We start from the raw sequence: 13,809 nt of genomic DNA on the forward strand, positions 1-13,809 counted from the left end.
CCATTAAAATTCATAATAAGTCTGCATATTTTTTAATTGATGTATATTGCAAAGTTGCTTGAAATTATGTTTACTTTTCAAAAAAGCTTAAGTCATGCTTGTGTGGAGTTCCCCTTTAACATGCTTAAAGGAATTGTTCCGTATAAAAATAAAAACTGGCTAAATAAATAGACTGTGCAAAATAAAAAATGTTTCTAATATAGTTAGTTAGCCAAAAATGTAATGTATAAAGGCTGGAGTGACTGGATGTCTAACATAATAGCGAGAACACTACTTCCTGCTTTACAGCTCCCTTAGTTTCCACTGATTGGTTACCCTGGTTACCAGGCAGTAACAAATCAGAGACTTGAGGGGGGGCACATGGATCATATCTGTTGCTTTTGAATCTGAGCTGAATGCTGAGGATCAATTGCAAATTCACTGAACAGTTATGTCCCATGTGGCCCCCCTTCAAGTCGCTGACTAACTCAGAGTTATAGAGCTGAAAAGCAGGAAGTAGTGTTCTGGCTATTATGTTACACATCCAGTCACTCCAGCCTTTATACATTAAATTTTTGGCTAACTAACTATATTAGAAACATTTTTTATTTTGCACAGACTATCTATTTACCCAGTTTTTATTTTCACACTGAACTGTTCCTTTAAACTCAAGTATCTTTACTCAAGAGGAATTCTCTTAGGGGAAGGCCAGACATGACGTTTTTGCTGCGTATTTACGTAAAGTGTGGTTTCAAACGTGCAGATCCCATAGGGTCTTTTGATTTGGTAGTTTCTTGACATATTGGCGTTTCTGCTAAAAAATGCCAATACTAGCGTACTGTGGCAGATTTCAGCTTGCAAGCACCTTGTGTGAATTTCCCACCAGAGATACTGTAGGTACGTTACTGACGCTACTTACTCAAACACATATATTTATATATATTCATAGGGCCCATGACTATGGTGACAGCTTTAGGTTGCCAGGCGATGGGTGCATATATATTGAAAAAAAGGAAATGCTAATAAAAATCTGTTGGCTGATATCACAGTTAATCTAGTGACGGAGCCAGGGGATCTTAAATTAGTGCCATTACTAGAATTTTCCGCACAACCCCCATATAATTTTGCAGTCACAAACCTTGGAGAGATGACATTTGCCACCCAAATATATTGAAACTGTTCATGAGTAACTAAATGTCTGACCCTACTTCATCTCACCAGCAGTCTAATTCCCCTTTTGTTACACTGCTGACATGTCAGCCTTCCCTAGAAACTTCTATATTTTTTTGCAACATTGCATATTCTCAATTATTAGCAAGATTTTGGAGAACTATTTGGCACAATGCCTTAAAATCCCTCCCACTAGTTGTGGAATTAAAATAAAGACTATGAGCAGTTAAAATGCAGAATATAAAGATTGCCAACTTCCCCTTACGAGACAGACACGATGGCCAGAGAGAAAGCAATAGCAGCCCAGACCCTTTGCATGAGGGGATATCTGCTCACAGGTACAGTCACTTACTGAATACTTCTCTACGTTCTCTGTACAATATATAGGGGGTAATGCATCCCAAACTGTCATCTATAAGGCTATTAGAAACTACAGAGTAGTTCTGTGCATTCCAATGTGACCTAAAAGGTTATGATACACAAGAGATGTCCTATAAAATATAAATGGGGATGGTATTAGATATAATCAGCGCTCAGCTGACTCAATGAAAGGTATGTGCGTGATAAGAAATCATGTGCCATGTTGTTATGCAGTGTAAGGATATTAGAAGTCATCTTAGACTTCCATGACCTGTATAAAAGCACTCAGCCTTCCGATAATATATGGTCATGGAAATGCTCTGTGACTTCTAATATCTTTATATGTTAAAATAGGGGATACATTATTTCCTAGATAAATTACAGTATGGTATTTTGCCTCTTTGTAATTGAAGGTTTAGTGAGTCACTGTCACACAGTTACTAAAAAATGTGTCTCACTTTGCTCCTCAATTAATCTCACTCCTTTCTCCCTTTCAGCTCTCTTTAGTGTCTGGATAAATCTGATCTCCGGAATCAAAATTCAGCCGATTCCTGAACATCCAGTGATCAATCAGCCTGTCACCCTCAAAGTCAGTGGCGTCAGGGGGGTAATTCGCTCTTTCTCCTGGTATAAAGGTCGATTCGTTGATGATTTCTCCCTAATCTTAACATATGATGCACGTTCTAACACTGTAAAGACACGAGGGCCAGAGTTCTTCCCTCGAGCCAGTGGCCTTCCAGATGGGTCGCTACAGATCTCAAAGCTTTATAAAGCAGTCAGAAGATATTACACAGTTCAAATACAGGCGGACAGTTTGACCCAAGAAACCATTAACCTGCCTGTATATGGTGAGTACTTGTTTCTCTGCAGCTCCCATTTACATGAATAAGCAGCCTGAAGCTGATGTTCCTTAACTACAACTCTCAGGGCTACAATATTGGCTTTTGGTACAGTACTGCCCCCCCCCATGGAAAACAAATGTCACTGATTTTACACTGAAGTACAGGTAATGCAAGCCATAGAGAACAGAGGAACTGTAGCTTTGAGATCAAGTGTCCTCTTTAATTATGCAGAAATTATAAATATTTTGCATTGGTAAGGACTGTTAAGCTGCCTGTTCTAACTGCCATGCTTCCTTCACATCTAACAGTGTGGTCAGTCTCTGACTTGCTTGCTCCTTCTGATAGTTAATTCCTTTAACTACCTCTAAAACATGCCTGAAGCCACAGAATAACTCTTTAATACCCTTTCACAAATATTATTTGCAAGAATTTTTGTCTGTTGTCAGTGTTGGACTGGGATGTCTGGGGCCCTCGAAAGCCCACCACCCCAGTCACAGGGACCCCCCACACTGGCACGAATCCTTTAAATGTAATTTATAGTATGTTTCCTCTATCTAATGTTCATGTGTAGTAACTTGTAACTGACGCTGTGTTGTTGCTTTATCTACAGAGATATTGACTAAACCAATGATTGACATCACTAAGCAGCAGCCAGAGAAATATGATGAAGTCACCCTTACCTGTAGACTATTAGCAACTGAATTAGAATCAGTAAATTTCTTATGGAAGAGAAGCGATGGCAGATTTCCTTCTGGAGTCAAATTCAGTGAAAATAACAGAATTATGACTATTCCCAGCTTCACACAATCAGATGCTGGACAGTACCAATGTGAAGTGGAGAATCAAATCAGCAAGAAAATTAGTGACCCCTACACACTGTCCCTTTACAGTAAGTAATATTCCATTGTGATGCCTATACACATACCTTAACTGTACGTTAAGGATGTCCATTAACGAATTGGGACAGTTTGGCTTACCCTTTGCAATCAAGATGGAAAGAGTTTAAACTGAGATTTCCTGATTTGTATCAAGAGTCATAAAAGTAGTTTATTAATGGATCAGATTGGAAGTGTAATGTCTTTACTCTCAGCCACATTAAAAATAAGTAAATTTTTGTAGCGTCTATATTGCATTTAATATTAATATGATTGGAGAAGGAGAGGGACTGAATAATAATTAGCTGCTGAATGAGTATTCTGAATTAACAGGGTTAATGGCCATGCCATGGTGGCTTGATAAAAGACCCAGGACGATCTGAAAGGTTGCCAAGTGTTTTGGGTCAGAGCCCATGTATCAATAAAGACATTTTAAGAAAATAAACTTTTGATTGGTGCTGTCAATAACAGAAAATGAATGGCTTGCCATCAATAGGAATGGTGAAAAGAAGAGATGGGATAGGTTTGGGTGGGAAGACCATGAGCTCAGTTCCAGGAGCTTCGTTTTGGCCAAGTTGAGTTTGAGGTGACTTTGGTTTATTTAGATGGAGATAGCTAGTAGGCAGTTCGCTATCTGGGTCTAAATGTAAGTGGTTAGGGAAAGTGTCTAAATATATTTGGATGTCATTGGCATACAAGTGATATTTAAGGCCAAATAAAGACATAAGGTCTCCTAAAGATAGAGTGTACAAGGAGAACAGCAAGGAACAAGTACAGAACCCTGAGGCACCCCCACACTAAGAATGGATGTGTTAACAAGAGTAACAGAGAAGGTGTGGTCAGAAAAGTAGGAAGAGGACCAGGATGCAGCTCGATCCCAGATACCAATTGAATGGAGAATTTGCATTAGAACAGAATGGTCAACAGTATCAAAAGCAGAAGATAAGTCCAGGAGAATGAGAATAGAGTAATGTCCTTTGGCCTTAGCAGTCTAGAGATAGTTTGTAACTCTACATCTCTACATAAGGCAGTTTGAGGACAGTGAGGTTGTGGAATGCACTTCCGGGTGATGTTGTGATGCTGATTCAGTTAATGCCTTTAAGAATGGCTTGGAGGATTTTTTGGACAGACATAATATCAAAGGCTATTCTGATACTAAGCTCTATAGTTAGTATAGGTATGGGTATATAGAATTTATGTGAAAGTAGGGAGGGGTGTGTGTATGGATGCTGGGTTTTCATTTGGAGGGGTTGAACTTCATGGACTTTGTCTTTTTTCAACCCGATTTAACTATGTAACTATGTAACTGGGTTAATGGCACCAAAATGAAGAAACCTTAGGTGCAATCACATAAAGTATGTAATTTCTATGAAATGCGGCGCAGCAATCTGAACAGACGCAATGATGCTTTGTGTAACTATACAGAAGTGCAAGGAGTGTGTTGGTGCATGTAACTTTAATGAAAGGTGTCAATACTACAAGCTAATACAACATTCAGTGTTTTCTAACAGATATCAGCTGTCCACTGTCTATTGTTCTCCTATCCAGTTTATACTTCTATAAATGTGAATGTTCCTAGATATACTGTGTAGTTTCTATCTTACAGGTGCTGGCGTGGAGTCCATTAATTATACAGGCATTTATATTGCCATTGTGGCAATTGTACTGATCATTTGTGCAACAATTCTAATCTACATGAAAAGTATCCTTTCAGTAAGACTGAGAAGCCACTGCCCTTGCCATGGATCTGGTCGTCTTTCCAGATCAGCACGTGCACAGGGAAATCTTTGCGCTTGTGCCGATTGTCTAGGAGAGGGGTAACCCATAGTGATGGGCGAATTTATTCGCCAGGCGCGAATTCGCGAAACGCCCGCGAAAATTCGCGGCAAAAATTCGCCAGCGTCAAATTTTTTTTTCAAAAAACGGACGCCGGCGTCAAAAATGGGCGCCGGCATCAAAAACTGGCACCAGCGTCAAAAACAGGCGCCAGCGTCAAAAACAGGCGCCGGCGTCAAAAACGAGACGCCGGCACCGTTTCGCAAATTCGCCCATCACTAGTAACCCACCTTATATTCCTCTCTTTTTCTTGACAAACAGAAAAGTCATTAGTTAATGTGTGCCAGCTTTTCAGAATATGTTTAATTGTTTTAAGCAGTAGAACTGATATGGGGTGTTAGATCTTAACACCAACACTGAGCTCTAACACCCTGTCAAATCAGTAATCCCTGAATAAAGAAGTTTTTGTTTGGGGAATTGTCATTGAAAAAAATAGCTAATTGCTGATTGGATCCTACAAGTAACTGCACTAACATAAATCAAACCACTGTTCAATAAATATGTGATACTGAAACCCCTGTGTTGGAGCTTCCTGTATGGCACCTATATCAGTCTCTGCCTACTTTTTACTTAAACCTTCAATTCTTTCTTCCTATCTTCCTTAATTTCATCATTGCAAGAAAAATATGTTTCAATTCAAACAACAGGATTGGTTAATAGCGGACATGATCAAACCCCACCATATCAAAATGTTATCAATGGACCAACGGTAAGTGTTCCTGTCATACAGATTTTCTGATACCTGTCTAATACACCCCTTTTATGGATATATATAGTGAATAATGTACCTCCTCTTGTAAAATATAAGGATATTATAAGTTACCGAGGAGTTCCATATAAAACATGAGGTTGAAGGTTGAGTGTTTTTATACAGTTTTCCCAGTGTTCCTCTATATCTGTATTATATATATTATAATAAATATATATTTATAGTCCAACAAGTGGACTATGGGCCCCTTGTATCCCAGTCCGACACTAGATCCACTAGGATCCGATCGTTGGGCCCTAGGGCCCATGATCGGATCAGCCCGATATTGCCCACCTCAAGGTGGGCATATCGCAGGGAGATCCGCTCGTTTGGCGACATCGACAAACGAGCGGATCTCTCCATGTATGGCCACCTTTAGTTCGCTGCTGGTAATTCGCTTGTGGCTCCGGGTGCAGACATAACAGAGAGCTATCCTATATATCCCTGTCCTATATAGTTCCTATATGGTATCAACTGTACTTGGCTATATTAAGCAGTAAATATTTGACAATGAATAATCATAGACATAATACTCAGAAAGAGGACAATGTTTTAAAGGGTTGTCAATCATTGATTGTATCCCAGTCCGACACAAGATCCACTTACGGTATCCCTTCTTTTCTTTTAGCAGCAAAACCCCCAAGTGGAATCCTCCCAATACCAGGTAAGCCGTTTCATTCCAGATCTCTCAAAGCCAACACCATTTAACCATGTACTCAGACATCTCATTTGGTGCAATGGAACTTTTTCAAGAAGAAAACCCAATTCTGTACACTTTAGTTGGAACCATGTACTCAGATATCGCATTTGGTGCAATGGGACTTTTGCCGGAAGAAAAGCCAAGTCTGTACACTTTTGTAAAATCCCATTCTAATTTATGTGACATCCAAACAGTTTGAAAACTAAGGCAGACCCCTCTATCCCTGGCCAATAAGCCACAGGAGGGTCTTCAGACCTCGTTTTCTGCAAGGCTAGGGGGTCCCCGATAGCTTTAAATGCAACAGACACTGATAAACTAAAGGAAAGAAAACATTGTTAGTAAAAGTCTATTTCTCTTTTGCAGGGGCTACAGCATCGGCCAGAAAATATCTACTTTGATCTTAAAATGGGGGGCAAATGAAACGGATAATTCAGATTAGTGATCCCTCCATTTCCCCACACCTTTCTATGGTCCCACCTCTGGCATGGAGAAAAAAGGGTTGTGCCTAAATGGAAAATTCATTGCGTAAAGTTGCACTGTACAAGGGATAGGCACAAGGCATAAGCTTAGTACAGGTATGGGACCTGTTATCCAGAATGCTCGGGACCTGGGATTTTCTGGATAATAGATCTTTCCATAATTTGGATCTTCATACCTTGTCTACTAGAAAATAATGTAAACATTAAAAAACACCAAAAAACTGGTTTTGCTTCCAATAAGTATTAATTATATATACATTTGGATCAAGTAAAAGGTGCAGTTTTATTACTGCAAAGAAAAAGGAATTTTTTTTTTTTAGATTTGAATTTTTTAAAAAAAAATTAAATTTTTTAAAAAATTTTTTGGATTATTTCATTATAATGGAGTTTATGGGAGATGGTCATTCCGTAATTCGGAGCTTTCTGGATAACAGGTTTCCGAATAACGGATCCCATACCTGTATAGAGCAACATAGGTTATTTTGCACTGCCCTTTGGAAACTAACCCTTATGTATGTAATAAACAAAAAGGGATAAGGGATTCCCTTATAATTCCCATATAACACACTTCCTCCGGCAGGCCATTAGTATAAAACAATGAATAAATACAGTGAACCATTGTTTTGTCACTGTAATAGATAGAGTGTATGAAAAAGTTGTGTAAATACATGTTTATTTAAGTTCTTATCTTGGTATTCTTTTAGGTGTTTATTCCTTTCATTGGTAATTTGTACAGGTATGGGGCCTGTTATCTTGGACAGGTATGGGGCCTGAATGCTTGGGACCTTGGGTTTTCCGGATAATGGATCTTTCTATAATTTGGAACTATATACCTTAAATCTACTAGAAAATCATGCAAATATTAAGTACACTCTGGTTTTGCTTCCAATAAGAATTAATTATATCTTAGTTTGGATCAAGTACAAGGTACTGCTTTATTATTACTGAGAAAAAGGAAATTTTTAAAAATTTGGATTAATTTATTATAATGGAGTCTATGGGAGACAGCCTTTCCATAATTTGGAATTTTCTGGATAACGGGTTTCCAGATAACGGATCCCATACCTGTAGTATGGTTGCCGAATAATGAACATAAAGCTAAAACATGGACTTTATAACTCTAAATCTAAAATGTATTTTTATCCTCATAATGATAATTTTTACTCAAAGATTTTTACTTTTATTCTAAATAGTAACATAGTAAATTAAGCTGAAAAAAAAAGTTCAAACTTTTAAGTCTGTATATCAAACTGCTAGTTGATCTAGAGGAAGGCAAAAAACCCTGTTTGAAGCTTCTCCAGTTTGCCTCAGAGGGGGAATTTTCTTCCAGTACAGCTGATTCATGGAGAGAATTCCACAACTTCACAGTTCTCACTGAAAAAACCTTTTCCGAATATTTCTAAGGAATCTCATAAATTATGACTTTAAAAAGTCAAAATTTTGACTGATTGCGGATTATTTATCAAAATCTGAATTTTTCTGATTTTTCAAAATAAAAGTCCACCGAAACTAGAATCCACAATTTGACCTTATTTGTTATTTTTAACGCACAGTTTAATCGGATTGGGGGAAATTCAATAAAATCGTGCGGAACCCCGAATCGTATGATTTTTTTTTTTGAGAAAAAGACTGAATTTTTTTTGATTTTTGCCCTGAAAAGCTGAGCTAATTCCAGCGCAGACAGCAACTTCAAAATTAGGATAGGGACCTCTGCCATTGATTTATATACGACCTCAGCAGATCTGGATTTTGACTTTTTGTAGCATCGGGGTATAATAAATCTCAAAAAGTTTTTTTCTCACTAAAAATTTCGGATTTTATAGTAAACAAACTCTCACCTTTAAACATTCGGACTTTATTAAATAAACCCCCTTAATCTCAAAATTCTGATTTATTGTTATAATTATGACTTTAAAAAGTTGAAATTTTACCACTGTAAATCATGATTGATTTTGAAAGCATACATTTTTTAAACTGAAAATTTTGATTTTTACTCTCTTAATTTTAAAGTCATAATTATGACAATAAGGGGGTTATTTAGCAGAGGTCTAATGTTAGAGTTTTTTTATAGCTGGAATGAACTTCTTATTTAAGAAAAAAGTTGAATGGGAAAAACTCGACTTGCAAAACCCGGAAACTCAAATTAATTGAGTTTTCTGCAAAAAAATCTCTAATCGAATGAATTGATTGAGTTTTTAGGCAAAACTCTCTGAAAAAATCAAAAGATTTCAATGTTTTTAAGTTACAGTTACATTTGGTTTTAAAAAATGTAATTATGAGATTAAAAAATCTAAATCTACTTAGAAGTCATTAATGCTCAGATTTTTTTGTTATGGACCCAGTGAACTTCTGTACAAAACAAATCTGTTTACCCGTGGACATATTTTCTAAGCTGCATATCTGAGGGTACAAGGAAAGAGGAACTATTCCTCATAAGTTTACCAAGACGCGTTCAGGTAGAAGTCAAAAATAATTTAGAATACAAATTGCAAAATAGGGGTCGGATGACTCAAGCTCTACTGGGTGAATTGCTTCATAAAAGTTCCTGTTTTTTGGTTCTAAAGAAAGAAACAACCTCATGCATAACACAGAAGCAATACCAAAAATGCTTAATGGTGTTCCTTATCTATATAAAGACTTGCTCAAAGTTATGTGAGGCAGTGCCCGTATTTATACTGTGTGTTTTTTTATTGACATGTATCATAGAAATACTTGGGTGGGCAGTGCTGAACATTCTTGCAATACAAACAAGGGGATAAGTCCAACACCAGAGCGAGTGAATAAATAAACAATAGTCACAAAAGAGAATTATGAGGAAAGATTATAAATTAAAGTCCACTTAATGAGTTCTGAAATAACGGAATCAAATGTTACAAGAAGAAGATTGTGAGTTTGATTTTAAAGACCTACTGTATACTGCTACATACTATAGAAATTCTGGTCCAAAAAATGATAGTGTTTTAATGTAATGAAAATACTGTAGAACTGTTGCCTAGCACTGGTTAAACTGGCATGTTTGCTTCAGACACTCTTCTACTCTTGTCTGTAGCAATTGAGGGTTTGGGCCAACCGAGACCCAGCTGCAACACCCCCAATTCCCTTCCCTACATGTACCTTGTTCTTTTTGCATCCACTATTGGGGCCAGGGGCAGCACCCATAGTTTGAGATTGTCCTGTCGGCCCAGTCTGACCCTGGAGGCAATTGAAATAGGGCCAAATGGCACAGGTTAAATAGCAGATAACAGATAAACTCTGTAGAACAACATTATATTCTATAAGGCTTATCCACTATCTGCTGTTTAACCTGTGCCATTTTACCCTATTTGAGCTTGAATGGCTCCTCCATGTCCCTATTTTAAACAGTACAGGGCAAAAGAACATTAAATTCAATTACTTAGAACTACCTTTTCAAAAAAGTCGGCTGTGTAAAATATAAATAAAATAGAATGGGATGATTTTCATATCATATAATCCTGTATTTAATTGCAAATAGTACAAAGGCAAGACAACATATCAAGGGAAAGATTTATCAAGGGTCAAATTTCAAAGTGATAAATTCTTCGAAATTCGACCATCGAATGGTTTTACTTCGACTTCGAATATCGAAGTCAAAGTTTTTTGCACCAAATTTGACCATTTTGCGGTTGAAGTAAAATCGTTCGATCGAACTATGAAATCCTTCAAATCGAACAATGAAATCCTTAGAATCGAACGATGAAATCCTTAGAATCGAACGATTCGAAGGACTTCATCCATTGATCGAACGATTTTTCTTCGACTTCAAAAAACGTAGAAAACTGCTCTAGAAGGTCCCCATAGGCTAACATAGCACTTCGGCAGGTTTAATTTGGCGAAGTATTGAAGAAGAAGTATTTTTAAAGAGAGAGTACTTCGATTATCGAATGGTCGAATTTTAAAACGATTTTACTTCGAATCGAATTCAAAGTCGAAGTCGTAGTGTCCTATTCGATGGTCGAAGTATCCAAAAAATTACTTCGAAATTCGAAAGTTTTTTCTTCACAAATTCACTTCGACCCTTAGTAAATCTGCCCCCAAATGTTGATACTGTGAAATGTTAATGTATTCTCAAAAATGTAGGCTCATTTTGAATTTGACGCTTGCAACATTTTTCAAAAGAGGTGAGACTGGGGCACTAAATGAGTTGTGTAATGCTAAACAAAGATCCCAGATAGACGGGGTCTCTCCGAAGCAAAGACGGGGAGACGTACACCACTCTGTGACACATCTGCATGGGGGCATATATTGCAACACTTTAAGAATAATGTTACTCAAAGTAAAATTGCAAAGAATAAGGGATCTATGGTATGTAATATCATTTGCATGTGATCAGAAATACTTCATAAAACCAATATCTTTGAACACAATTAATTGCTGCATTGGCAAGTGCAATTTAAATTCTCCCATGCAAAGAAGAAACTATACATAATCATGATCCAGAAAATCTACTGCTTTCTCAGGGGCCAAACTCATTTAAGATGGAAATGTAATGGTTGTGTGGTCTGACAAATCAAAATGTAAAATTCTGTTTGTAATGCCATGTAATCCGAGCACAGGTCAAAAACCAACAGCATCTGTGATGGTATCTCGGTGCATTAGTGCCCATGGCACATTTGGGAAGGCAGGATTAATGCATAACAATATATAAAGGTTTTGGAGCAACATATGCTGCTATTCAGACAACGTTTGTCACTGAAGGTCATGCTTATTTCAAACTGCATGCTGCATGTATTACAACAGCATCACTCCGTAGTAAATGAGTCTGGCAGTCCCAACCTGTCATCCATTAAAAACATTTGGCACAGTTCTCTGCTCTCTGCAGTTCTTTGCTCAGAATACAGCAGAGAGAGGGGAGGGGATGAGGAAGATGAGAAAAAGAAGAAGATGCTGTGCATGCTCCTGTTTGGTGCTGGGAGGTTTGGGCTGAGATAAGTAAATCTGATGCTGAAGCCCATGTGTAAACAATAGAAGCAAAGGAATGTAGTTTTTTTTTTTTTTGCAGAGGATGCAGAAGAGCAGCACTGATAGTGTAACTGGGGGTATTTACATAGACCTTACTGATAAAGCTTACATACAGTAGTTTTAACCTTCCATCCCCTTTAAAAGAAGAGGTGATGCCACACATTGAGAAACAAGCCCTTCTCCCCAACTTTTTAAAGCTGTCACATTCAAAATTAGGGATGCACTGAATCAAGGATTCGGTTTTCAGCAGGATTCAGATTCGGCCGAATCCAAATGCCCGGCCAAACCAAATCCAAATTGCAAAACCGAGAGATCAATAATAAAGTAAATAGCTCTCCAAGTAGATTGTGTGGTCCAGGTGCACCAGCCACAGACCCCCAGCTTCAAGGAGCGGCAAACCGATATATACAGCAAAGAGGAATGGCTATCCGGCACTCAGAGGAATCCACAGGGACAATAATGCAAGTTAAAAAAATACGTCTTTATTGTGCATATTTAAAAGTATAAATGCAGCTCCATAGGCCCTACACGTTTCATACCTCCAAGGTACTCAGTCATGGGCTGAGAACCCAAACTTCTAATAAGGGCAAAAAGAAAGTCCTTTTTCCAAAAGTCCCAGTTCAAACAGAAAATAGTTTCAGTACTGTTTGTTCCTTGCTCAGCATAATTGGTATTTTTGTGTGTCTAAATCTCTGTCTGCCTCCTCTCCTGATGCCCTTTCTTCTAGTATCTTTATTGATGGTCGTACAGTCCATTGGTTGTTTCTCGTGGGCGTCCTTGAGTTTTTTGACTGTTTTTTGACAAACAGACTGATCACTTTAAGCTCCACGAGAAAAGACTTCCAATGCCTCCGATTCTCTTGAGTTCTGAGAAGTAAAAGGAGAGGATGGCAAACCAGCAGCAGTACCTTAAAACACTTTCATTATTTGACGATACAGGTATGGGATCTGTTATCCAGAATGCTCAGAACCTGGGGTTTTCTGGATAATGAATCTTTCCATAATTTGGATCTTCAAACCTTAAAGGACATGTAAAGGCAAAAAAATAAAATCCCATTTTTACTTTCTTTAATGAAAAAGTAACCTATCTCCAATATACTTTAATTAAAAAATGTGTATTGTTTTTATAAGAAACCTGACTATATGCAGTGAAATTCTCCCTTCATTTACTGCTGTGGATAGGAATTGTCAGATGGTCCCTAACTGCTGAGCAGGAAACAATCATACTTATGAACAGCAGGGGGAGCTCCCGCCTTACTTCCCAGCCATGCAGAACTCAAGCAGCTTTGTTTATGATGATCCCTAAGCAGACCAGACCACACTGAGCATGTTTAAATCATCTTTAAAAGTTTGCATTATTTGGATAAAATAGAGTCTATGGGAGACGGTCTTTCTGTAATTTAGCTTTCTGAATAACGGGTTTCCAGATAACGGATCCCATACCTGTACTATTCCTTTAAGCAACTTAAGTAACTCCCAGCATCCTTAATAATGTCTATCCAGCAACAAATATACTGTGCATTTTAATAAAATTTACAGATGTTTCTTCATCTCCAAATATTGTCTATAACTATCATGTATGCCTGAAAAGTAACTGCTGCACGTCTAGAACTTACTGCAATATTATATATATGCATATATACTTAGGCTTAACAACAACACAAGGGAAACCTTTAAATGTAATGAGTTTTGCCAGCTGAGTGGTGTAATGTTTTTTTTTTTCGGAAATAATTGAGAAATGGATTTCCTGTCTGAAATTTCACAACAAAGGCATTAGGGGGGGGGGGACCTGTTTTGTTCTTCCTCACTGTGGACGTTGTTCAGGCTCGTCTGGGAAACGG

At 37.7% G+C, this 13,809-nt stretch overlaps 1 protein-coding gene across 2 annotated transcripts; it reads left to right on the plus strand.

Annotated features, from left to right (window-relative positions):
- The first annotated feature begins 1,381 nt into the window (after positions 1-1,381).
- ceacam19lw.L (carcinoembryonic antigen-related cell adhesion molecule 19 like gene W L homeolog) lies at positions 1,382-7,151 on the plus strand. Of its 2 annotated transcripts, none has more exons than XM_018226318.2 (7): positions 1,382-1,487; positions 2,007-2,357; positions 2,962-3,240; positions 4,833-4,928; positions 5,683-5,771; positions 6,439-6,474; positions 6,874-7,151. In XM_018226318.2, exons 1-7 carry the CDS (start codon positions 1,427-1,429, stop codon positions 6,928-6,930), a joined length of 969 nt encoding a protein of 322 aa, XP_018081807.1. In that variant the 5' UTR covers positions 1,382-1,426; the 3' UTR covers positions 6,931-7,151. The 2 variants fall into 2 exon arrangements, with proteins under 2 accessions (XP_018081807.1, XP_018081808.1); XM_018226319.2 differs by having other exon boundaries at positions 6,442-6,474.
- The last annotated feature ends 6,658 nt before the right edge of the window (positions 7,152-13,809 follow it).

Source organism: Xenopus laevis, chromosome 7L (assembly GCF_017654675.1).
Source record: "Xenopus laevis strain J_2021 chromosome 7L, Xenopus_laevis_v10.1, whole genome shotgun sequence".
NCBI lineage: Eukaryota > Metazoa > Chordata > Amphibia > Anura > Pipidae > Xenopus > Xenopus laevis.

What these genes read in the sequence shown, in the direction of transcription:
- ceacam19lw.L (XM_018226318.2), top strand. Translation starts at nt 1,427, where the DNA reads ATGGCCAGAGAGAAAGCAATAGCAGCCCAGACCCTTTGCATGAGGGGA. An exon ending in CTACACACTGTCCCTTTACA is followed by an intron (nt 3,241 to 4,832) that starts GTAAGTAATATT and finishes TCTATCTTACAG; the next exon opens with GTGCTGGCGTGGAGTCCATT. An exon ending in AATTCTAATCTACATGAAAA is followed by an intron (nt 4,929 to 5,682) that starts GTATCCTTTCAG and finishes CATCATTGCAAG; the next exon opens with AAAAATATGTTTCAATTCAA.